General features: G+C 44.3%; 1 protein-coding gene across 1 annotated transcript in view; it reads left to right on the forward strand.

Moving 5' to 3' along the window:
- NELL1 (neural EGFL like 1) overlaps positions 1-26,720 on the forward strand; it is an 843,611-nt gene that overhangs the window by 795,932 nt on the left and 20,959 nt on the right. Inside the window, exon 16 of the mRNA XM_044270977.1 lies at positions 21,396-21,589. Within this exon, the coding sequence (XP_044126912.1) occupies positions 21,396-21,589 (194 nt within the window). The remainder of the gene's footprint in view (positions 1-21,395; positions 21,590-26,720) is intronic.

Genomic DNA, 26,720 nt, shown 5'->3' on the forward strand with positions numbered 1-26,720 from the left:
GCTTTCAATACATTCTAATGGTGTTGGTCCCATTTCCATCGGAGCCTCCATCATGGAGAAATTATGATAAATGTATTTTATGCTGATTAGTCCCTGGATGCAACAAGGGCAGTGGCATTGCACCCTGCTGCAACAGCGGCTCCGCTCCCAAACCATTTTGACAGGGTCAGGCAGTGAAGATGTCCTCATGCCGGGCCCTGCAGTCTCCCGAAGTCTTCTGGCTGCTCATGCGCTTCACTGTTCGGTGCAAGCGCAGTACAGAGCCCATCAGAGTCCATGTCCTGTACTGCGCTTAGAGGCTATGTACTCCTTTGGAGGAAATTTTTGTTTATTGCATTTTACTCATATTTGGCTAAAAATCATTAATTGGCCTTTATTAAAAATATTGAGCTGTTCTGTCACAAAGGGTTAACTGTTTTTCTAGCTGTGTGACTGGTACTTTCACTTTGTGCTGGTCATCTAATAACCCCTATCTCTAAACTACTGAGAGGTCATAAACACTTATTTAAGCGGCATTCTTATCAGTAAGATAAGGACTGGCTATAATGAGTGTTTATAATGTCAGAGATAAGGAGCCTGTCAGCTCCCCAACTGACGGAAAAGACAGGGAAATCCAGAGGCTGCTACTAGAGCATCTCAGCTCTGTACAGAAAAAAGAATGCCATATTTTTAATAAAGACCAATTAAAAAAAAAAAATTTAGCTCAAAATGAGTACAATTAAATAGTAAAAAAATGAAAATAAAATTGCCCCCAAAGGTGTACAGAGCCTTTAACAGTGAAGAGAACGAGCAATTGCGATACTTCAGGGCCAGGCATGAGGGCATCTTCACTGCCTGGCCATGTCATAGTGGCGGGGCGCGGATGGATTGATGAGCTTCCTAGCAGTTCCATCTTGTAGCCTGTGTGGTCTGCATGCTTCCACTGATTTGCACATAGTTTTGTCACCTTTGTCCACAGGATGTGTCTGGCATTGCAGCTCGGCCTTTTTCACGTGAATATCAAATAGAAACTGATTGTTTATTTGGGGGAAAAAAACGAAGTGTTTTTTCTAACAATGGAAGCCCCTCACATAGACAGGACTGTGATATTACCACTTGTATAGAAGTGAGGAGAGGGCAGGCAGTGCCTATGAATGCGTGTCTGCCCTGTTATAGTGGGAACAGCAGCTCTGGAGAACAAACTGCTGCTCTACCCGCTCAGTACATTGCTTTGTGGGGTGGATGAAACTTACGGTTTGCTTTTTTTTCTCTCTCTTATTCACAATTTTGTCATTTACGGTGAATTTGAAATCTCCGAGCGATAAAAAAAAGAAGCAGTTACGTGAAGAATTAAAAACTCTCCAGATAAAACAATCCGTCACATTTTGATGGCGGCTTCATTTTCCCCCCTTTTTCTGAGCGTATATTTCAGTTTTAATTATTTACTGCTGCAGATAAGTCAGTGAGTTATAATCTACTCAAACAATAAAGGAACTTACTGCCGGGAGTCTTCTGCTTGCCAGTGACTTATGGGCGAATACGAGAACCGCGGGATCCATACAAATCACAATTAGCAACTGTAAAAGTGACGAATCACAATCTGAGCCTGAAGCTCCTCAAATGATAGGACGGGCGCAGAAAAACACTGGAAACAGAAAAGAGAATAGGAGGTCATGATTTAACCCCGTTGCAAAAGTCATCACACCCCCTAAAGAAGGTTGTTCTCTTCTAAAATTGTTAAGGATTTATTCAGCAGTTTTTAAGTTATATCTGTTTCTGGGAAACTGTCTCCGGGGGTTGAGTCGTCAAGGAGCAAAAAAGGAACAGCCACGGAAAAGGCGCCAATTACCTAGTTAACGTGGTCAAGAATAGGAAATGTAGAATAGGAGCAGTGACACAAGTATAAATATAGTATTGGAAAATATTGTCACCTGGAGTACAAGGAAAAATCGGGATATTAAAATATGTAAAAAAATAAATAAAAAATTATATATATAAATAACTCACTTCACCGGGGAGGTAGTCTGTGGGAAAACGCAAGACACCCATAGGCTCAACTCCATAAGTGTCTTGAGTTTTTCCCACAGACTACTCCCCCGGTGAAGTGATTTTATTTATATATATTTTTATTTTTATTTATTTTTTTACATATTTTAATATCCCGATTTTTCCTTGTACTCCAGGTGACAATATTTTCCAATACTATATTTATACTTGTGTCACTGCTCCTATTCTTGACCACGTTCACTCGGTGATTGGCGCCTTTTTCTCTCCTTGATGTATCTTTATATGCAGCAGTTCTTTCTACATATTCAGTCACTACCGGCAGCCGGCCGCCTTTTCTTTATTGCCTGGTGATGGTCTCTCCTCCCTTTTGGCGCCCTGCAGTTACTCGAAGACTTTTTGGACTTCGATCCAAGGAGTTCTGAGATTCCTCTTTTTTTGGGGTTATCCCCCCCCCCCCCTTCCTTTCCTCATATTCCAGGGGTTAAGCCCCAGCTTTCCTAAACTGGAAGCTCGTCCCGACATAAATAAGCAGGTTATGAGAACTTTAGGAAAGCTAGAAATTGTAATTTTATTTCCTTTAGCCAGCACCCAGCTTTTCCAGACCCAGATAATACCAAATGGCCTACAAATAGGATGTGGCTGTGAAAGAAGACATTTCAGAGGAGAGCGGCCATTCATCTGTATCATGCGCCCCACTGGGAAATGAAACCGATCAGAGGGGGCATAATGAGACCCCAATGATCTATGACAGAGCTACATCATCATGCACCTGGGCCCCCAATGCAGGATCTCACCTAGGGCCCCCCACCTATAGGATGGCCAGAGGTCCAGTTTCTAAATTTAAGTATGGGGCCTGCCTCATGGTTTCTTTCTGTGCCGTATTACTTTTTTGTGCTGTGACATCGCTACATTATTCCTGTGCATTATGTGACATCACTACATATCTAATTCCAGTGTGGTGACATCACTACATATCTAATTCCAGTGTGGTGACATCACAGTAGATAAACCCTGTACTGTGACATCACTGTGTGCATTATTTCTGTACTGTGACATCAGTGTGTGCCTCAGACCAATCATAAGCTTTTCTGAACATGTTATGAAGAAAAGGGGCCCCATATCTTGGTTTGCTATGGGGCCCCTTGTTATCCCCCTGCAGTGTTACTGGGCGTTTTGTGCTATGTATGAAAATGCAGATGCTGATAATTCCTCGACAATCTCATAACCTTAGGGAACTGCTGGATTTCCACGGCCCGTCCTGGCAGGTAATTATCGGGAAGGAAGCGTGCCTGCCTGATAACTGCCTGTCAGTGGAGGAAAGAGAGGCCTTTACATGCAGCGATCTCCTCCACTGTATGGGGATGAGCGATCACTACTACTATTGTTTCCGGGCAGCAGATCACTGTTCACACAGCACAATCTACTGCCCTAAAACGATGATGTGTCACCAGATTTAGCAGCATTAAACCACCTGACATACCAGAGGTGCGCATGTCGGCCAAAAGTCATGTTTCTGGTCCCATTTAGGTGACCTCAATAGGAAAATAAATAAAATCAATGTTGAATAATATGTAAATGAGCCCTGGGTGCAAAAGAGGGTGATGCCATTGCACCTAAAGGCTCTGCTCCCACGAGACTTCAGGGCCAGGCATTAATATGTTTTCACTGCCTAGGTTAGCAGTGGGGGCGTGGCATAGGAGACAGGGGGTGGAGCCTCTGGGTGCAACAGCACAGCCCTTGTTGCACATAGATGCATACATACATAGATAGTTAAATAAATATATTCATACATATTGTATTCATGTAGTTAGTGAAGTGATGTTTCTGCCCCTGCAATTCGCAGTTCAGTACGTTTTCTCAGAGAATACTGTACCATGAGATTCCAACAACAGAAGAGTGGAAGACGACATTACACATTATTTTACAGCAATTAAATCTAAGTTAAATGTAATTATCTTTACAATTGAGATATCTTAATTTAATGAATAAGTAATTAGTTCATTTGCATGTTCAGTACAGTCGTCTGTGTGACTGAGGAGATCAGTTATATTGTATCTGCTGCACATAATGCAACACTGCCGAGTGCAACACACGTCCAGAAACTGCAGTATAAGGGCCCATTCACACGTCCGTAGTGCATTGCGGATCCGTAATACAGGCGGCCGGCACCCCCATAGAAATGCCTTTTCTTGTCCGCAATTGCTGACAAGAATAGGACATGCTCTATTTTTTTCCGGAGCTGCGGACCGGAAAATTGGGGCCGCGCTACGGAAATGCGGATGCGGAGAGCACATAGTGTGCTCTCTGTATTCATTCCGTCCCCATAGAGAATGAATGGGTCCGCACCCGTTCTGCAATTTGCGGAACGGATGCAGACCCATTATATACGGACGTGTGAATGGAGCCTAAACCATCTGCTTTCTGATATGTTATATTCCTGTACATAGGAGCAGTATTATAGTAGTTATATTCCTGTACATAGGAGGCAGTATTATAGTAGTTATATTCTTGTACATAGGAGCAGTATTATAGTAGTTATATTCCTGTACATAGGAGGCAGTATTATAGTAGTTATATTCGTGTACATAGAAGGCAGTATTATAGTAGTTATATTCTTGTACATAGGAGCAGTATTATAGTAGTTATATTGTACATAGGAGCAGTATTATAGTAGTTATATTCCTGTACATAGGAGCAGTATTATAGTAGTTATATTCGTGTACATAGAAGGCAGTATTATAGTAGTTATATTCTTGTACATAGGAGCAGTATTATAGTAGTTATATTCTTGTACATAGGAGCAGTATTATTGTAGTTATATTCTTGTACATAGGAGCAGTATTATAGTAGCTATATTCTTGTACATAGGAGGCAGTTTTATAGTAGTTATATTCTTGTACACAGGAGGCAGTATTATAGTAGTTATATTCTTGTACATAGGAGGCAGTATTATAGTAGTTATAGTCTTGTACATAGGAGGCAGTATTATAGTAGTTATATTCTTGTACATAGGAGGCAGTATTATAGTAGTTATAGTCTTGTACATAGGAGGCAGTATTATAGTAGTTATATTCTTGTACATAGGAGGCAGTATTATAGTAGTTATATTCCTGTACATAGGAGCAGTATTATAGTAGTTATATTATTGTACATAGGAGGCTGTATTATAGTAGTTATATTCTTGTACATAGGAGCAGTATTATAGTAGTTATATTCTTGTACGTAGGAGCAGTATTATAGTAGTTATATTCCTGTACGTAGGAGGCAGTATTATAGTAGTTTTATTCTTGTATATAGGAGCAGTATTATAGTAGTTATATTCTTGTACACAGGAGGCAGTATTATAGCAGTTATATTCTTGTACATAGGAGGCAGTATTATAGTAGTTATATTCTTGTATATAGGAGCAGTATTATAGTAGTTATATTCTTGTACACAGGAGGCAGTATTATAGTAGTTATATTCTTGTACACAGGAGGCAGTATTATAGTAGTTATATTCTTGTATATAGGAGCAGTATTATAGTAGTTATATTCTTGTATATAGGAGCAGTATTATAGTAGTTATATTCTTGTACATAGGAGGCAGTATTATAGTAGTTATATTCTTGTACATAGGAGGCAGTATTATAGTAGTTCTATTCTTGTACATAGGAGGCAGTATTATAGTAGTTATATTCTTGTACATAGGAGGCTGTATTATAGTAGTTATATTCTTGTAAGTAGGAGCAGTATTATAGTAGTTATATTCCTGTACATAGGAGGCAGTATTATAGTAGTTATATTCTTGTACATAGGAGGCTGTATTATAGTAGTTATATTCTTGTACATAGGAGCAGTATTATAGTAGTTATATTCTTGTATATAGGAGCAGTATTATAGTAGTTATATTCTTGTACATAGGAGCAGTATTATAGTAGTTATATTCTTGTCAATTTTCTTTTTATTGAAAAGAAGCAAGAAAAGGATACAAAAGTGACTTTACATACATAGTCACAAGTTTATAAAAGTGCAAATCAGGATATCGAACAAAGAGGATAGGCACATCCTCACATACATGTACTGTCAGCATGAACAGTTATTACGAAAAACAAGGAGCCATAATCACAGTACAAAGCAAAAGATAATGCGCCACAACAGACACATAAAAAGGCACTTATAAATCATTGTGAGGACATATCCTACACCTGTAGCAATGTGTATATGCATATGTCACTTAGCTTATGGGGTCTTTATGACCTGATGGTGAACAGCGAGGCAACGGGCCTCACTAAAACAATCTTAACAATGTAGATCTCTAAGCACAACATATGGAAGTATAAGTTATCATGATGTTGGAGGTAATGCAAAGCAGTACGGGATGACAGGGTCAATTGACCTTTATTGAGCTACCACTGGGGGCGACATACGAAAACGCAACTAAGGGTTCCACATTTTGACATGTTTCTCGTGTGTTCTGGATTCCCAACTGGCTAGCTCCTCGAGACGTTGTATTAGTAGTTATATTCTTGTACATAGGAGGCAGTATTATAGTAGTTATATTCTTGTACATAGGGGCAGTATTATAGTAGTTATATTCTTGTACATAGGAGCGGTATTATAGCAGTTATATTCTTGTACATAGGAGCAGTATTATAGTAGTTATATTCTTGTACCTAGGAGGCAGTATTATAGTAGTTATATTCTTGTACATAGGAGCAGTATTATAGTAGTTATATTCTTGTACATAGGAGGCAGTATTATAGTAGTTATATTCCTGTACAGAGGAGTAGTATTATAGTAGTTATATTCTTGTACATAGGGGCAGTATTATAGTAGTTATATTCTTGTACATAGGAGCAGTATTATAGTAGTTATATTCTTGTACATAGGAGCAGTATTATAGTAGTTATAGTCTTGTACATAGGAGCAGTATTATAGTAGTTATATTCCTGTACATAGGAGCAGTATTATAGTAGTTATATTCTTGTACATAGGAGCAGTATTATAGTAGTTATATTCTTGTACATAGGAGCAGTATTATAGTAGTTATATTCTTGTACATAGGAGCAGTATTATAGTAGTTATATTCTTGTACATAGGAGCAGTATTATAGTAGTTATATTCTTGTATATAGGAGCAGTATTATAGTAGTTATATTCTTGTACATAGGAGGCAGTATTATAGTAGTTATATTCTTGTATATAGGGGGCAGTATTATAGTAGTTATATTCCTGTACATATGAGGCAGTATTAGTTCTATTCTTGCCATTTATTCATGTTATAACAGTAGTTTGGGAATAATTTTGTAACCTTTATAAATCTAGTGTATAAAGTAGGCTGTTATCACACAGCAGGAATATAGGTTCTTCTCTATGAATATCCTGGAATATGGAAATTATTAGGTTCTATGCAGTCGCTCAAAAATGTCACGTGTAAAATGTGAAGGATAATTGAGTCTGTGATGGAGGGTTTATTCATTTGGCACAATGTTTCTTTCCATCCTGTGAAATGTTTCATGTTCGGAACAGTAAGTACAGATTATATCTAATCATCATGGGCGCTCCTCATTGGATTTGGAGAATGAAAAGTCCTTGGCTGCAGCTTCTGACCCTGGAGCGCTGCCTGCTGATTGGTGGATGCTGCTCCCTGTCGGACTGAACGCCGGTATTATAGGACTAGGTGCCAGTCGAGCATGCTTATTCTTTTTGTGTTATTACAGGCCTGGAGACTTCTAGTGCTTGAGAAGTTCACAAAAGGAAATGTGGATTAGAAGCAAATTTCTGTTGACATCGCAATTCTCTGCCTTTAGGCTGGGTTCAGACCTGAGCGTTTTACAGCGCGTTCCTACGCGCTGTAAAACGCTCAACAGGCAAGAACCAATGCTTCCCTATGGGAATGGTTCTCACCTGAGCGTTTTACAGCGCGTACGATCGCGCTGTAAAACGCCCGACGCCCCAAGAAGTACAGGAGCTTCTTTGGGGCGTCTTGTCGCGCGTTCCCGTACATAGACTTCCGGGAACGCGCGACAATGGGCGTTCGCATACTACTGGAGCCGCGTAGGTGAGACGCCGGAGAATCGCGCATACACAGCGCTCAGGTCAGGACGCTCAGGTCTGAACCCAGCCTTAATGATCCAAGCGGCCGACTCTGCTGCCCCCCCTTGAGTTCAGGAAAAATATCATGGGGCACAAGTGACATCACTGATCCCAAGTATATCTCATATTGTACAAGTGCGGTCACACTGAACCCTAAAATAAACCCCTTCACATCCGTTAGACTATGCACTTATATCTAATAGACACACCTTTATAGACCGGTATATGACCCCCACCCCTGTATTATGTAGCCACCTGTATATGACAGCCACTGTCTGCACGTTTTCTATACTCTGTATCATTTTATATATTTTTATTTCTATATTTATATTATATATAAAAAAATATTAATATATATTTCTATACTCTGTATCAGTGGTGGCGAACCTATGGCACGGGTGCCAGAGGCGGCACCCAGAGTCCTCTCAGTGGGCACCTACACCATGGAAAAAGTCTATGGCGTTCTAATATGCCTTCGGTTTTTCCTGCCCTTCATCAGCGCAGCGCATTAAACGTAGGCAGGTATTAGATCTAAATGATAAAGTACATAAAAGATGTACTAGATTAGTATTCAGGGTAAATCACCGTGTTGGCACTTTGCGATAAATAAGTGGGGTTTGGGTTGCAGTTTGGGCACTTGGTCTGTAAAAGGTTCACCATCACCGCTCTATATTATAGACTTCTCTCTAACATGCCTGTATATATAGACGGACACCTACATCCCTGTATTCTGTACCTCTATTATTTACACCCCTAAACTATCCATATATATATATATGGGCTCATCCCTACATCCTCTGTATAGACATCTGTGTATTATATACGATCTATCCCCTATATATCATAGAGTAGATACATCACTTGTATTATATACAACTATGTTCTAAATATACTCTATATACTGTATCATACGTCCCTACATCATCGGTATTCTATATATCTACTGTATATTTGATAACTTCTATACATATGTAATAGACATACCCCTTCATTGCCTGTAGTATAAATCTACACTCCATATGATATACCTCTATACATCAGACATACTTCAGTCTTATACGCACCAATATATAATCACTCTATTGTATATTCCTGTATATTATAGTCAGAGCCCTACATCGTAGATATTGTATACCCCTCTATAAGAGGATTGCACTTTTATATACCCTGAGTACTCTATACCCCTATATCATAGATGAATATGTATCCAATTCATTCTCCGTATTATATACAGCTATAAATACTGTACATTCTGTATACCCCTATGTAGCATACAGTATATCCAAACCTCTACATCACCCAGATTATATAAACCTATTGTATATAATAACTGCACTCTATCAGTATTATATACTTATATAGTAACACCCTGTATAACATACCGCTATATACAGTCCTGATCAAAAGTTTAAGACCACTTGAAAAATGGCAAAAACTCCTATTTATCATGGCTGGATCCTAACAAGGTTCCAAGTAGAGCTTCAACATGCAACAGGAAGAGATGGGAGTGAGACAAAAAAAAATTTGAGCTTTCAATCAATTTAATGAAAACAGCGAATAAACTGAAACAGGCTGTTTTTCAGCTGATCAAAAGTTTAGGACCACACCTCCAAAAAAAGCCCTAAACCCCCCCAAAACAGAAATCCAACATGACCTCAGTAATGAGTAGCTCCGCCGTTATTGTTTCGGCATGCTTGATGCAAGCGTTTCCATGAGGTGAGTGGGAACATTTCTCCAAGTGGTGAAGACGGCCGCACGAAGGCCATCTACTGTCTGGAACTGTTGTCCATTTTTGTAAACTTCCCTTGCCATCCATCCCCAAAGGTTCTCAATTGGATATAGATCAGGGGAACACGCAGGATGGGCCAAAAGAGTGATGTTATTCTCCTGGAAGAAGTCCCTTGTCCTGCGGGCATTGTGTCCTGTAGCGTTGTCCTGTTACCACACAGACGAGGGCCGTCAGTCATGAGGAATGCTCTCTGCAACATCTGGACAGAGCCAGCGGCCGTTTGACGCCCCTGCACTTCCTGAAGCTCCATTATTCCACTGAAGGAAAAAGCACCCCAGACCATTATGGCGCCCCCTCCACTGTGGCGCGTAGAAAACATCTCAGGTGGCAGGGGCGTAGCTAGAACTGACTGGGCCCCATAGCAAATTTTTGTACTGGGCCCCTCCCAAACTTAATGGACGCACTCATACACGCATTCACCACATACATGGACGCACTCATACAGGCACTCACCACATACATGGACGCACGTATACAGGCACTCACCATATACATGGAGGCACTCATACACTCACCACATACATGGATGCTCTAATACAGGACCTCACTACATACATGGACGCACTCATACAGGCACTCACTACATACATGGACGCACTCATACAGGCACTCACTACATACATGGACGCACTCATACAGGCACTCACTCATACAGGCACTCACCATATACATGGAGGCACTCATACACTCACCACATACATGGACGCTCTAATACAGGCACTCACTACATACATGGACGCACTCACTACATACATGGACGCACTCATACAGGCACTCACCACATACATGGACGCACGTATACAGGCACTCACCATATACATGGAGGCACTCATACACTCACCACATACATGGATGCTCTAATACAGGACCTCACTACATACATGGACGCACTCATACAGGCACTCACTACATACATGGACGCACTCATACAGGCACTCACTACATACATGGACGCACTCATACAGGCACTCACTCATACAGGCACTCACCATATACATGGAGGCACTCATACACTCACCACATACATGGACGCTCTAATACAGGCACTCACTACATACATGGACGCACTCATACAGGCACTCACTACATACATGGACAGACTCACATACGCACTCACCACATATATGGACATATATACTGTGTGTATGTATATATATATATATATATATATATACACACACACACACACACACATTACATACACATGAACTTTCAAGTAGTTATACACCTATTTCTACAGACAGACAGACACTATTTCTACAGACAGACACTTACCTTTCCTGTAGACAGCTGATGTCTGGTCCTCACAGGCAGCCTGGAGAAGTAGGTGCCATCACCCCTCTGTGCCATCCAGTGACAGCAGTAGTAAGTTTTAGGCGGGAGTCCGGGACCAGTCTTCCTCGTCCCACTCCCAGTCCCTCCTCCACACAGCAGGACAGGTAACAATCACATTCCCCCCCCCCCCGGCCTGGGCCTGCCCCGGCCCCGCCCCCTCCACCGCCTGAGTCCGCCTCCTACTAACTAGAGGGACTGGGTGGGAGGACTCAGGAGGCGGACTCAGGCGGTGGAGGGGGCGGGGAAATTCATTCTTTTCCTGCACTACGGGCGGTGCTGGTGCCAGCCTGGCTCCGCCTCCGCTACGCCCCGTTCCGGCCCCCTCCACCGCATCCGCCGGCCTACCTCATGTTGGACCGCCCGCGCCTCGCCCACTACACTGGGCGGGCGGTCGGCCCTGGCTGCCTGTAAGTGCTGTGATTATAAAAAAAAATAAAAATGATGCGGTCCGGACGGGCGGGCCCCCAGTGGCGTAGGGCCCCATAGCCACTGCTATGGTTGCTATGGCGATCCTTACGCCACTGTCAGGTGGGATCCGCTTGTCATGCCAGTAACGTTGGAAACCATCAGGACCATCAAGGTTACATTTTTTCTCATCAGAGAATAAGACTTTCTTCCACCTTTGAATGTCCCATGTTTGGTGCTCTCTGGCAAAGTCCAAACGAGCAGTTCTGTGGCATTCAAGGAGACGAGGTCTTTGAAGACGTTTTTTGTCTTTGAAGCCCTCCAGTCTCAGATGGCGTCTGATGGTTATGGGGCTGCAGTCAGCACCAGTAAGGGCCTTAATTTGGGTCGAGGATCGTCCAGTATCTTGTCAGACAGCCAATTGGATCCTCCGGCTCAGTGCTGATGACATTTTTTTGGGGTCTTCCACTTGACTTTTTTGTTCCATAACTAGGGCTGCATCTAACGATTATTTGAATAATCGATTAGTTGCCGATTAATTTCTACGATTAATCGATTAATCGGGAAAAACGACAAAATTACAAAACAGAGGTTTATATGATCTTACTTGAAAAATGATGTTCAAAGGCCATATTAAAACAAATTGTGGACGACACTATTAGGGGGGCTCTGTGGACGACACTATTAGGGGGGCTCTGTGGACGACACTATTAGGGGGGCTCTGTGGACGACACTATTAGGGGGGCTCTGTGGACGACACTATTAGGGGGGCTCTGTGGACGACACTATTAGGGGGGCTCTGTGGACGACACTATTAGGGGGGCTCTGTGGACGACACTATTAGGGGGGGCTCTGTGGACGACACTATTAGGGGGGGCTCTGTGGACGACACTATTAGGGGGGCTCTGTGGACGACACTATTAGGGGGGCTCTGTGGACGACACTATTAGGGGGGCTCTGTGGACGACACTATTAGGGGGGCTCTGTGGACGACACTATTAGGGGGGCTCTGTGGACGACACTATTAGGGGGGCTCTGTGGACGACACTATTAGGGGGGGCTCTGTGGACGACACTATTAGGGGGGGCTCTGTGGACGACACTATTAGGGGGGGCTCTGTGGACGACACTATTAGGGGGGGATCTGTGGACGACACTATTAGGGGGGGATCTGTGGACGACACTTAGGGGGGGATCTGTGGACGACACTTAGGGGGGGATCTGTGGACGACACTTAGGGGGGGATCTGTGGACGACACTTAGGGGGGGATCTGTGGACGACACTTAGGGGGGGATCTGTGGACGACACTTAGGGGGGGATCTGTGGACGACACTTAGGGGGGGATCTGTGGACGACACTTAGGGGGGGATCTGTGGACGACACTTAGGGGGGGATCTGTGGACGACACTTAGGGGGGGGATCTGTGGACGACACTTAGGGGGGGATCTGTGGACGACACTTAGGGGGGGATCTGTGGACGACACTTAGGGGGGGATCTGTGGACGACACTTAGGGGGGGGATCTGTGGTCGGCGTAGTTATGGAGAGGGGGATCTGTGGTCGGCGTAGTTATGGAGAGGGGTATCTGTGGACGGCGTAGTTATGGAGAGGGGGATCTGTGGGTGGCGCTGTTATGGAGAGGGGGATATGTGCACTGTTATGGGCATAACAGTGCACAGATCCCTTTCCTCATAACAGTGCACAGATCCCCCTTCCCATAGCAGTGCCATACACAGACCCCCCCTCCTCCCCATAGCAGTGCTATACACAGACCCCCCTCCCCATAGCAGTGCCATAGACAGATCCTCCCCATAGCAGTGCCATACACAGACCCCCCCTCCTCCCCATAGCAGTGCTATACACAGACCCCCCTCCCCATAGCAGTGCCATAGACAGATCCTCCCCATAGCAGTGCTATACACAGACCCCCCCTCCTCCCCATAGCAGTGCTATACACAGACCCCCCTCCCCATAGCAGTGCCATAGACAGATCCTCCCCATAGCAGTGCCATACACAGACCCCCCCTCCTCCCCATAGCAGTGCTATACACAGACCCCCCCCCCTCCCCATAGCAGTGCCATACACAGACCCCCCCTCCTCCCCATAGCAGTGCTATACACAGACCCCCCTCCCCATAGCAGTGCCATAGACAGATCCTCCCCATAGCAGTGCCATACACAGACCCCCCCTCCTCCCCATAGCAGTGCTATACACAGACCCCCCCCCTCCTCCCCATAGCAGTGCCATACACAGACCCCCCCTCCTCCCCATAGCAGTGCTATACACAGACCCCCCCCCCCTCCCCATAACAGCCCCGGCCACGATGCTTATAAGTCGGATTAATCACTGCATCTTTATTTTACCTTTTTACAATGACGCTCCTGTAACAGCCAGGCAGAGCGGACGGCGGCGCAACGTCACTCACTCACGTGACGCACCTGCTCCGCCCACCTCATGAATGAAGGAGGCGGAGCAGGCGTGTCATGTGAGTGAGTGACGTTACGCCGCCGTCCGCTCTGCCTGGCTGTTACAGGAGCGTCATTGTAAAGAGGTAAAATAAAGATGCAGCGCCCGCCCGCATAGCAACGAATCGGCGATTATTCGATAACTGGATTCGTCGACAACGAATCCAGTTATCGAATATAATCGATTACATCGATTAATCGTTGCAGCCCTATCCATAACCCTCCGGATCATTTAAGAAATTCCAAATGACTGTCTTACTGCGTCCCACCTCCGCAGCGATGGCGCGCTGTGAGAGACCCTGCTTATGCAGCTCAACAACCCGACCACGTTCAAAAAGGGAGAGTTTTTTTGCCTTTGCCATCACAACGTGTGACTACCTGACAGAAAGTGACAATGAATCCACAGATTTGCACAGATTTGGCCTTAAAGGCTTGTGGTCCTAAACTATGGATCAGCTGAAAAACAACCGGTTTCAGTTTAATCGTTATTTTCATTAAATTAAATGCTCAAAAAATGTTCTGTCTCGCTCCCATTTCTTCTTGTTGCTTGGTGAAGCTCCACTTGGAACCTTGTTAAGATCCCGCCATGCTAAATACGATTTGTTTGCCATTTTTCAAGTGGTCTTAAACTTTTGATCAGGACTGTATCATATAGGTGCATCGATACTGCCTCAGTAATATATCCCTATGTAAGAAGATTATACTCTGCATTATATACCTTTATATATCACGTGTTTGTGCCCCTAAATCCTCCGTATGATATAAAGTAGTTCTATATGATAACTACTGTACATTCTCTGCATACTAGACCTCTATATACTATAGACGCACGACTACCCTTATGATATACTGCATATATATATATATAAAACTACTGCACACTGTATGAGATATGCATACTGTACCCTACAGACAACTTCACATCATCTGTATATAACTACTGTACCCGTATACTCCCCCATATATATATACACTGTATCCTATAGACACACATTACCTGTATATAACTACTGTACCCGTATACTCCCCCATATATATATATACACTGTATCCTATAGACACACATTACCTGTATATAACTACTGTACCCGTATACTCCCCCATATATATATATATACACTGTATCCTATAGACACACATTACCTGTATATAACTACTGTACCCATATACTCCCCCATATATATATATATATATATATACACTGTATCCTATAGACACACATTACCTGTATATAACTACTGTACCCGTATACTCCTCCACCACATATACTGTATCCTATAGACACAACACCTGTATATAACTACTGTACCCGTATACTTCCCCATACGTGGTGTTCCCGCGGAGCGCAGAGCTGACAATCTGCTAATGGGCTACCATTGTTCGCACTTTGCCTCCCTGGAGAAATGTATAATGGATTCAGTTGGCTTTGTTCAGTGCAAACAAGTGAGTCTTCCGGAGAATCCGCGTAATGCCGGCATCCATAATTGCCAACATCTGGCTTTCTATAAATCTGCTAAATTGCAAGGAAGGCGAATTAGATTTTACTGTCATAAGTAAAGCAATTACGTGCAGTCTGCAGGCGACCGGCTTCCGAGTTCATCCGTAAAGTCCTGCCAGCTTTGAGCGGCGAGCCCCGGCCCGCACCTTGTCCCCTAATCCGGTTTCCTAAGACATGTTTACATCTTATTGGCCAATTATTCCCAGGCAGCGACTGTACAACAAAGGCAACGTGTTAATTCATTTTCCAGGTGGAAGCGAGAATCAATTCTTAGAATATTTGCCAGTTTAAGCGCCCATGGTCTGATTGAGCGCACATGGCGATCGGCGCTGAATCCAAGCACGGGCTACCCGGCTGACGTATAATCCAATTAGGCCGTAATGCGTGTCCAGCCCCTGATCCTTAATATGCCATTGATTTTCTGCTGGTGATGAATTTTATCTGTAAAATTGGTTTCATACAGTGAAGGCTTCTCTCCAGTGGAGCCGATCATAAGCCGGGATATTAAACGGTCCCTACGCTCCAGGTAATTCGCATATTTGTCAAACCCCAGGTGTGTTGTCATGGCTTCCGATAAGTGGGTGCCAAAATGGGGCAGGTAATATGGGGACAAAGTACTGTATCTATGGAGAAGAGACTCGATCCCCTGGACTCAGATCTGGTGTCTAGTAAATCTATAGGGTCAATACATTCCCCTCCAACTGTAACTTCTCATTATACGGAGCTTCAATCAAATGACACGCGAGAAGCCAGCCCGATATTTCATCGTCTTCCCATCTATGAATGCGCAGAGCTTTACAGCTGCCACCTGGCACTGTGCACACATTTTAAAGTGTACCTGAGTTTTCCAAAAAGTTTGCTTACGTCCAAGTTCATACTTCAGTTATTTGACCAGTTATTTAGAGCCAAAACCCGTAGTGATCCTTGTAGCAATGAAAAGCTGGTACCAGCCGATCAATGACGAGAAAGTCTGAGACTGCGCGATGAGGAGGCGCTTGAATCGCCCTAAGAACAAATTAGCGTCACGTAAACCAAGATGGTGCTCAGTGTTTGAGAGCGCTCAAGAGTTAAAACTGAATAATGAGATATGGGTTGAAATGAGTGAAGGCATTCTATGTGTCCGATATGAAAGGAGTAACTTTACATGTTACAGTTTGCAATTATCCCTGTACTGTGACATCACTGTGTGTATTATCCCTGTACTGTGACATCACTGTGGTTATTATCCCTATACTGAGATAATAAACACAGTGATGTCACAGCACAGAGATAATACACACAGTGATGTCACAGCACAGGGATAATACACACAGTGATGTCACAGCACAGGGGTAATAAACACAGTGATGTCACAGTACAGGGATAATACACACAGTGATGTCACAGTACAAAGATAATGCACACAGTGATGTCACACTGCAGGGATAATATACACAGTGATGTTACAGTGCAGGGATAATACACACAGTGATGTCACAGTACAGGGATAATACACACAGTGATGTCACAGTACAGGGATAATACACACAGTGATGTCACAGTGCAAGGATAATAATCAGTGATGTCACAGTACAGGGATAATACACACAGTGATGTCACAGTACAGGGATAATAAACACAGTGATGTCACAGTACAAAGATAATACACACAGCGATGTCACAGTACAGGGATAATACACACAGTGATGTCACAGTACAGGGATAATAAACACAGTGATGTCACAGTACAAAGATAATACACACAGTGATGTCACAGTACAGGGATAATACACACAGTGATGTCACAGCACAGGGATAATAAACACACTGATGTCACATCACAGGGATAATAAACACAGTGATGTCACAGTACAGAGATAATACACACAGCGATGTCACAGTACAGGGATAATACACACAGTGATGTCACAGCAGAGAATACACACAGTGATGTCACAGTACAGGGATAATACACACAGTGATGTCACAGTACAGAGATAATACACACAGCGATGTCACAGTACAGGGATAATACACACAGTGATGTCACAGCAGAGAATACACACAGTGATGTCACAGTACAGGGATAATACACACAGTGATGTCACAGTACAGAGATAATACACACAGTGATGTCACAGCAGAGAATACACACAGTGATGTCACAGTACAGGGATAATACACACAGCGATTTCACAGTGCAGGGATAATAATCAGTGATGTCACAGTACAGGGATAATACACACAGTGATGTCACAGTGCAGGGATAATACACACAGCGATGTCACAGTACAGGGATAATACACACAGCGATGTCACAGTACAGGGATAATACACACAGCGATGTCACAGTACAGGGATAATACACACAGTGATGTCACAGTGCAGGGATAATACACACAGCGATGTCACAGTACAGAGATAATACACACAGTGATGTCACAGCAGAGAATACACACAGTGATGTCACAGTACAGAGATAATACACACAGCAGTGTCACAGTACAGAGATAATACACACAGTGATGTCACAGTACAGGGATAATACACACAGTGATGTCACAGTACAGAGATAATACACACAGTGATGTCACAGCAGAGAATACACACAGTGATGTCACAGTACAGAGATAATACACACAGTGATGTCACAGCACAGGGATAATACACACAGTGATGTCACAGTACAGGGATAATACACACAGTGATGTCACAGTACAGGGATAATACACACAGTGATGTCACAGTACAGGGATAATAATCAGTGATGTCACAGCACAGGGATAATACACACAGTGATGTCACAGCACAGGGATAATACACACAGTGATGTCACAGTACAGGGATAATACACACAGTGATGTCACAGTGCAGGGATAATAATCAGTGATGTCACAGTACAGGGATAATACACACAGCGATTTCACAGTGCAGGGATAATAATCAGTGATGTCACAGTACAGGGATAATACACACAGTGATGTCACAGTACAGGGATAATAATCAGTGATGTCACAGCACAGGGATAATACACACAGTGATGTCACAGTACAGGGATAATACACACAGTGATGTCACAGTGCAGGGATAATACACACAGCGATGTCACAGTACAGGGATAATACACACAGTGATGTCACAGTACAGGGATAATACACACAGCGATGTCACAGTGCAGGGATAATACACACAGTGATGTCACAGTACAGGGATAATACACACAGTGATGTCACAGTGCAGGGATAATACACACAGCGATGTCGCAGTACAGGGATAATACACACAGCGATGTCACAGTACAGAGATAATACACACAGTGATGTCACAGTACAGAGATAATACACACAGTGATGTCACAGTACAGGGATAATACACACAGTGATGTCACAGTACAGGGATAATACACACAGCGATGTCACAGTACAGGGATAATACACACAGTGATGTCACAGTACAGGGATAATACACACAGCGATGTCACAGTGCAGGGATAATAATCAGTGATGTCACAGTACTGTGACATCACTGATTATTATCTCTGCACTGTGACATCACTGATTATTATCCCTGAACTGTGACATCACTGTGTGTATTATCCCTGTACTGTGACATCACTGTGTGTATTATCCCTGCACTGTGACATCACTGATTATTATCCCTGTACTGTGACATCACTGTGTGTATTATCCCTGCACTGTGACATCACTGATCTGCTCCCCACCACTGCTGTTACCACCCACTTATAAACTTCCAGCACAGATAGGGGACCACACACGCTTCTGCAGCCGATGACTGGTTGCACTGGTGATGAATCCCCCCAGGTGACCCAGTGACTTCTCTCAGTGCCACATACATTGAGCCCCGCAAACAGATTAGCAGTAACAGCAGCTTTACGGTGGATTCCAGAAGGCAACGATCAGCGGATCGTCATGGAAGATGCCATATGATGGGGCTGTCCGTATACGCATCTCACTTGTCAGTATTCGCACCTGCGGGCAGAGCAAGAACCAGCACACACAGCAAATTGTGACACGCTGTGGAACTACAGGTCCCAGGAGCATCGGATTAACTGTAGCATGAAATACATAAGAATGTCCCTTCGTCTCTCATTCTTAGACTGACTGCGTCCCCCCCCCCCCCTTTATTTATTTCTGTTTAGGGCGGTAAATCTGCGCGCCGATCCTGCTGCCCACGCCGTAAATCTGCACAATGAAACGTTACATTATAAAGTAATTGCTGTGTTTTGTGGGAGGAAAACATCACTTGTGAGGATTGCTGCGCGATATTGTGTGTTCCAGATTCTAAAATTGACTTATGAGGGGTTTTATGAATCAGAGTGCGCGCGGCCTCCATTTTATCGCGCCGACATATTTCATAACCGCATCTGGGAGCGAGGAGACATTTAGAAGGACTTCATGCTTTTCTTTTGTTTGGCAGCACAAGCCGTAAAATGTCACATGCCTATCCGGTAGACACGGGGGAGGAGGCGCTGCAGCAGCGGTGTAGCAGAGCTAAATATGATGTTCAGAATGAGTGCCATCATTTTAAAGCACCTGTTCCACTTTTTCCAACATAAAAGTCAGAAAAATTGGTTGTCAAATGCATTTTTTTTTATTGAATTACATTTTTATAGGCTTCATTAAATGGAGGAGTTGCGTTTTGCGCCCTGCAGTGACTGACGCAGGCATACTGGGTGGGGTAGGGGGCTCCATGGCTAGAGATTCTCCAGTGCCACCTATTGGTATCTGCCTTGTAATTCATTGCCCGGTCCTGTAAGGGGCCCTGACCAGGGATGAGCCACAATCTCCTACAAGAGAAAGAGACCCACCTGCAGAATATAGTTGTAGCAAGTGCCAAAGGACTATCCGGCATGCGACTGAGTGCTCCACGAGACTGGCACAGCGCAAAAGGATTTAGAGATTTGATTTACAGCAGCCACATGTACCATAGGAACCTGTAGACTAGAGATTACTTCTATGGGAGATGCTGACGTGTGAAGGGGATTGTGTGGGATAGGGGTAGATAAGGCACCTTTATCACTTTTTGTAAATGGTGGATCCTCTACACCCTGCAATCCTGACTCAATTATGGAGCTTTCATCTGAATTCCCATAATGCACCTTGTTTGAATGCAGAGTTCTGGATCTGATGGACACATATGGCATGATGTAACTTAAACACTCTGACCTGTTAGAAAGGTACTTGATGTAAACGTTACTGAAGGAAATCTGTGCGTTATAACCTCCCTTCTGATCCTCAGCTTTGTCATGTGACCAGAACTCTGCCTCTCTAACCGACACAGGACAGAAAGTCAGTTACTTCTCTATTCATTCCCGAGAGACTGACATTAAGGCTTCCATAAGAATACATAGAGAAACTGACTGCCTGTCCACACATAAGATGCTGTATTATTTGGAAAGTCAGAGTGCTGGTCACATGACACAGCTGAGGATCAGAAGGGAGGTTATAACTCTAGTCACTAGTAGAAAAATTACCTTCACTACAGTTTACATCATGCACCTTTCTAACAGGTCAGAGAATAAACATGTTTGTGGAAGTGCTTCTTTAAAGAGGTTGTTCACCCCCAGGGACATTTTCTGCAGGCCCCCCATCGCGGTCAGAGGCCTGATCCCTGCCATTGCGTTTTGGCTCCATTGCTGCCCTGTAGGTCCCAGGTCTCCCTACACCAATTTGTCGTGGGTCAGGTGACTGCTGAAGACAATAAATGGCTGCAGCAGTCACAAGTCACGTGACACATGGGTGAGCAGTGTGTCTGTAGAAAACGTCCCCAAATGTGAACAACCCCTATAAGGTCAGAAACATACTTTGAATTGAATGACTGAAATGCATTTTGTCTTTGCAGACATTGATGAATGCGCTTTAAGGACTCACACGTGCTGGAACGATTCAGCTTGCGTCAACTTAGAAGGCGGATTTGACTGTCTTTGCACGTCCGGACCGTCTTGTACGGGAGACTGTCCCCATGAAGGCGGGCTGAAACGCAACGGCCAAGTCTGGACCCTAAAAGAAGACAGATGTTCTGTATGTTCATGCAAGGTAAATGCAAAGAAGACATAACTGACCCCGGTCATGACAAAACGTTACTGTTGTTTATGGTTTCTGCTTGCTGTCAGCTAATGGAAACATTCTTGAAACATAATATCTATGATAACTTTTTTGCTACATTGTATCCAGTCTAGACAACCTGCAGCTTGGACTCTAGAGCAGGCATCCTCAAACTGCGGCCCTCCAGCTGTTGTAAAACTTCAACTCCCACAATGCCCTGCTGTAGGCTTATACCTGTAAGCTGTTCAGGCATGCTGGGAGTTGTAGTTTTGCAACAGCTGGAGGGCCGCAGTTTGAGGATGCCTGCTCTAGAGTCTAGAAGACGGATTCATTTTACATGCACTGATGCATTGTAGCAAACTTTCCTCTGCCCTTTATGTTCTGCTAAAAATCTAGACCGAAAAAGGAGGCGGATGGAAAGGAACAGCGCGTGAAAAAGGTTAAACTACACGAGACGTGTTTGAAATTTGTAACCATGGAGACACGGAGCTCTGCATGGAAGCTGTGTACAAACACGGCAGGTGATTTTTCTTCATATTTGCGGTTTACGGGGCGGTAGGCCTATGAAGAGAGGAGATTATTACACACCCAGACCCGTAAGTATTGGCGCCCAGTTGACGGTTCTTCACCACCCGTTCCTGCAGTCATCTACAAATCTGCTCGCTCGTTCTGCGGTCATGTTTGAAGAGTCTGCTGGATGTGCTGTGCTCTGGGCTCCTCCAGACATCGCGAGTAGAGATGAGCGAATTTCCGCTTATGAAATTCGTTCACACTTCGTTTGTTGGGAAAAGGTGAATTGCGTTATGGATTCTGTTACCACGGACCATAACGCAATTCTATGACGGAATGCATAACAGAGGCATTCCATCATAATAGAAGTCTATGGATCTAACGGATCCTTCATGGATCTGCAAAAACACATTGCGTTACAATAATACAACCGCCTGCATCAGTCATGAACGGATCCGGTTTTATTATGTCTTCTATAGCCATAAAGGATCCGTCTTGAACACCATTGAAAGTCAATGGGGGACGGATCCGTTTTCTATTGTGCCAGAGAAAACGGATCCGTCCCCATTGACTTACATTGTGTGCCAGGACGGATCAGTTTGGCTGCAGGCAGCGTTTTGGTGTCGGCCTCCCGAGCGGAATGGAGACGGATCGGAGGCAAACTGACGCATTCTGAGCGGATACTTCTCCATTCAGAATGCATTAGGGCAAAACTGATCCGTTTTGGACGCTGAGCCCTGAACGGATCTCAGAAACGGAAAACCAAAACGCCAGTGTGAAAGTAGCCTAACGCAATTCACCTTTCACCAACAAACGAAGTGTGAACGAATTTCATAAGCGGACATTCGCTCAGGCCCGAGACGCTCATTTCCCTTCCTCTCATGCAGAAGGATTTGCCGGAGTTGCTCGCAGTAATTGCTGACGTCCACGCCTCGCTGCATGCTTGTGGTGTTCGCAGGCATTGTATGTCCAGTTACCCGCGCCGACATGCGAGTCATTCAGGACATGAGATTTAAAGGGCAAGTCCTACCAGACTGCAAGAACGGAAGTGACTGGTAGGAGGGGTTTGGGAAGAGTATGGGACATGGCCACTCCTCGCTGTAAAGGCCGCCTTTGGTGGTAGTGTTGTATCAGGGAATCTCTCTATGGAATGGACTAATGTTAACCCCTTGCAGGGGTTGCCCTGCCTTTGGGACTTTAACAGACTCCTGCAGCATATTGCACCTGTAGAACCATCCACATTTACCTGCTCCCCGCTGTTCCAGTCACCATCCTGTAAACGTCTGGACGGACGGGCTCCTGTGCATCGCTGCAGCCAATGACGTGTCCCCAGGTGTCGCTTGTGGACACCTCTCTGCTGAGGCCAGTCACTGGCTACAGAGTGACTCTGTCCATCTGTCTGAAAGACCACTGAACAGAGTCCAAAAAAAAAAAAAAAGGCTTGAAAGCTGGGCCACCCCTTTAAGGACCAGCCTATTGTGGGGCTTCAGCAGGACCAGGTTTCTTATTTTATTTTTTGCATGATTTTGGTTTATAATTATTTGGAGGGTTAATAGGGAAAACCGTCAATGGCGTCATTATTTATTGCATTTAATTCCTCCCCATGAGCAGCGCGGTATAAATCAGGTTAGCTTTTTACTATGGCCAGCTCGGTGGCTCAGGGGTTAGTGGTGGCTCAGTGGTTAGCACTGGTGCCCTGCACACTGGAATCCTAGATCTGACCATGGATCACATCTGCATGGAGTGTTACATCTTTTCCCGTGTTTGTTTCTCATACTCCAAAGACATAAAGATAGGGAACATAGATTGTGAGCTCCTGGGGACAGAGGGATGGTAATATCTATACAGCGCTGTGGAATATGTCAGAGATATACAGTCCTGATCAAAAGTTTAAGACCACTTGAAAAATGGCAAAAAATCCTATTTTACATTGTTGGATCTTAACAAGGTTCCAAGTAGAGCTTCACCATGCAACAAGAAGAGATCGGAGGGAGACAGAACATTTTTTGAGCATTCAATTTAATGAAAATAACGAATAAACTGAAACCGGCTGTTTTTCAGCTGATCCATAGTTTAGGAGCACATGCCTTTAAAAGGCCAAATCTGTGCAAAGCTGTGGATTCATTGTCACTTTCTGTCAGGTAGTCACACGTTGTGATGGCAAAGCCAAAAAACTCTCCCTTTTTGAACGTGGTCGGGTTGTTGAGCTGCATAAGCAGGGTCTCTCACAGCGCGCCATCGCTGCTGAGGCCGGACGCAGTAAGACAGTCATTTGGAATTTCTTAAATGATCCTGAGGGTTATGGAACAAAAAAGTCAAGTGGAAGACCCAAAAAATGTCATCAGCACTGAGCCGGAGGATCCAATTGGCTGTCCGTCAAGACACTGGACGATCGTCAACCCAAATTAAGGCCCTTAGCGGGGCCGACTGCAGCCCCATAACCATCAGACGGCATCTGAGACTGGAGGGCTTCAAAGACCTCGTCTCCTTGAACGCCACAGAACTGCTCGCTTGGACTTTGCAAGAGAGAAACAAACATGGGACATTCAAAGGTGGAAGAAAGTTTTATTCTCTGATGAGAAAAAATGTAACCTTGATGGTCCTGATGGTTTCCAACGTTACTGGCATGACAAGCAGATCCCACCTGAGATGTTTTCTACGCACCACAGTGGAGGGGGCGCCATAATGGTCTGGGGGGCTTTTTCCTTCAGTGGAACAATGGAGCTTCAGGAAGTGCAGGGGCGTCAAACGGGCGCTGGCGATGTCCAGATGTTGCAGAGAGCATTCCTCATGACTGAGGGCCCTCGTCTGTGTGGTAACAGGACAACGCTACAGGACACAATGCCCGCAGGACAAGGGACTTCTTCCAGGAGAATAACATCACTCTTTTGGCCCATCCTGCGTGTTCCCCTGATCTAAATCCAATTGAGAACCTTTGGGGATGGAGGGCAAGGGAAGTTTACAAAAATGGACAACAGTTCCAGACAGTAGATGGCCTTCGTGCGGCCGTCTTCACCACTTGGAGAAATGTTCCCACTCACCTCATGGAAACGCTTGCATCAAGCATGCCGAAACAATAATGGCGGAGCTACTCATTACTGAGTTCATGTTTGGAAGTTGGATTTCTGTTTTGGGGGTGTTTAGGGCTTTTTTGGAGGTGTGGTCCTAAAGTTTTGATCAGTTGAAAAACAGCCTGTTTCAGTTTATTCGTTGTTTTTATTAAATTGAATGCTCCAAAAAAGTTTTTTCTCACTCCCATTTCTTCTTGTTGCATGTGGAAGCTCCACTTGGAACCTTGGTAAGATCCCGCCATGCTAAATAGGAGTTTTTGCAATTTTTTAAGTGGTCTTAAACTTTTGATCAGGACTGTATAAGTGAGTAACACTAATACCGTATAGCACTAGGTCCTTATAATTTTGGTGGTACCATACATCTTTTTTAAATTTTAAGTGGAAAAAATATTTTCTTAGGGGGCTGGACTTTCTTATTTTTTACAAATTTTCTATTAAACTTAATTGTTCTTCGTCTTCCTAGGACTTGAACCTGTGATTCTTTAATGAATCCTACCCCTTTAATCACATACCGTAATACGACGTCATGGAACCCCCCCTGATAGGATTGAGAGGCACTGATGGGCGTGCAGAGGGGGCCCCTTCCCCATGTCAGATGCTGCAGTCAGTAGTGACCGTGGAATCTAAGTGGTAATTCCAGTCAGTAGACTTGGTTATTGTCTGGCAGGTATGGAGACGAGTGGGGGGTATGGAGCCCCAGAATTCATGTAATTGGGGGAACAAGCACATTTTCCCATTAGGACTTGACTAGGCGGCGCTGTAATCCGTTATACAGGCGCGTTCACAACTTCTGATATACAACAAGCTGATAGGTCAATGATCACTAGATTGGTTCCTAGGCAGCAAAGTGCGTAATGTAGTGCCCGTTCACACCTGTAGTATGACCTCCTGCCCCCTCACAGCAGCTCTTTGGTGGGGAGCCCTTCCCATGTGGATCTGATTGGGCCCATTTCTATAGCCCGGCCTCTATGGAACGTGTTCCCTTCTATTCTATGATATTTCCGTGGTCACAGCCATGAGGGGACGCGGATGGGGCTTCACCGCGGGACCTCCGTTCTGGATGAAGTCCTGTTTTAAGTTTCCAGTAAGTCTGCACATGGCTGACGATAATGTGACTGTAATCAACCGGAGAATGAAATGGGATATGCAAATGCTGAGCGCCCGGCACCTGCCGCAGAATTTTCCGCACATTACTTTGGGTGTCTGTTTCAGAAGAAGCAAATCTCCAACCTGGAATCATCCGTAACTGACACTTTACAGATTAGATGAATATGCAGATTTCTATTCTGGAGTCGACAACACAGCTGCGAGGAAGCGACGGGAAAGTGGATGGAAGCTAAAAATACTGCGGAGCAGACGTCTATCCACCAGCTTACCAGTGACCGACTCCCCACCAGTAATAGACGGGCGGCCTGGGGCCCCTGCTGGGAAGTGCACCTCTCCGGATGGGGGAGGGGAAGATGTGTACTATTTTTGGAGGGCCCAGTCACATTTCCATATGGGTTATTAGGGTATATGGAAAATATTGAGGGGGCATTTTA

The sequence above is a fragment of the Bufo gargarizans genome, chromosome 10 (assembly GCF_014858855.1).
Source record: "Bufo gargarizans isolate SCDJY-AF-19 chromosome 10, ASM1485885v1, whole genome shotgun sequence".
Lineage (NCBI taxonomy): Eukaryota > Metazoa > Chordata > Amphibia > Anura > Bufonidae > Bufo > Bufo gargarizans.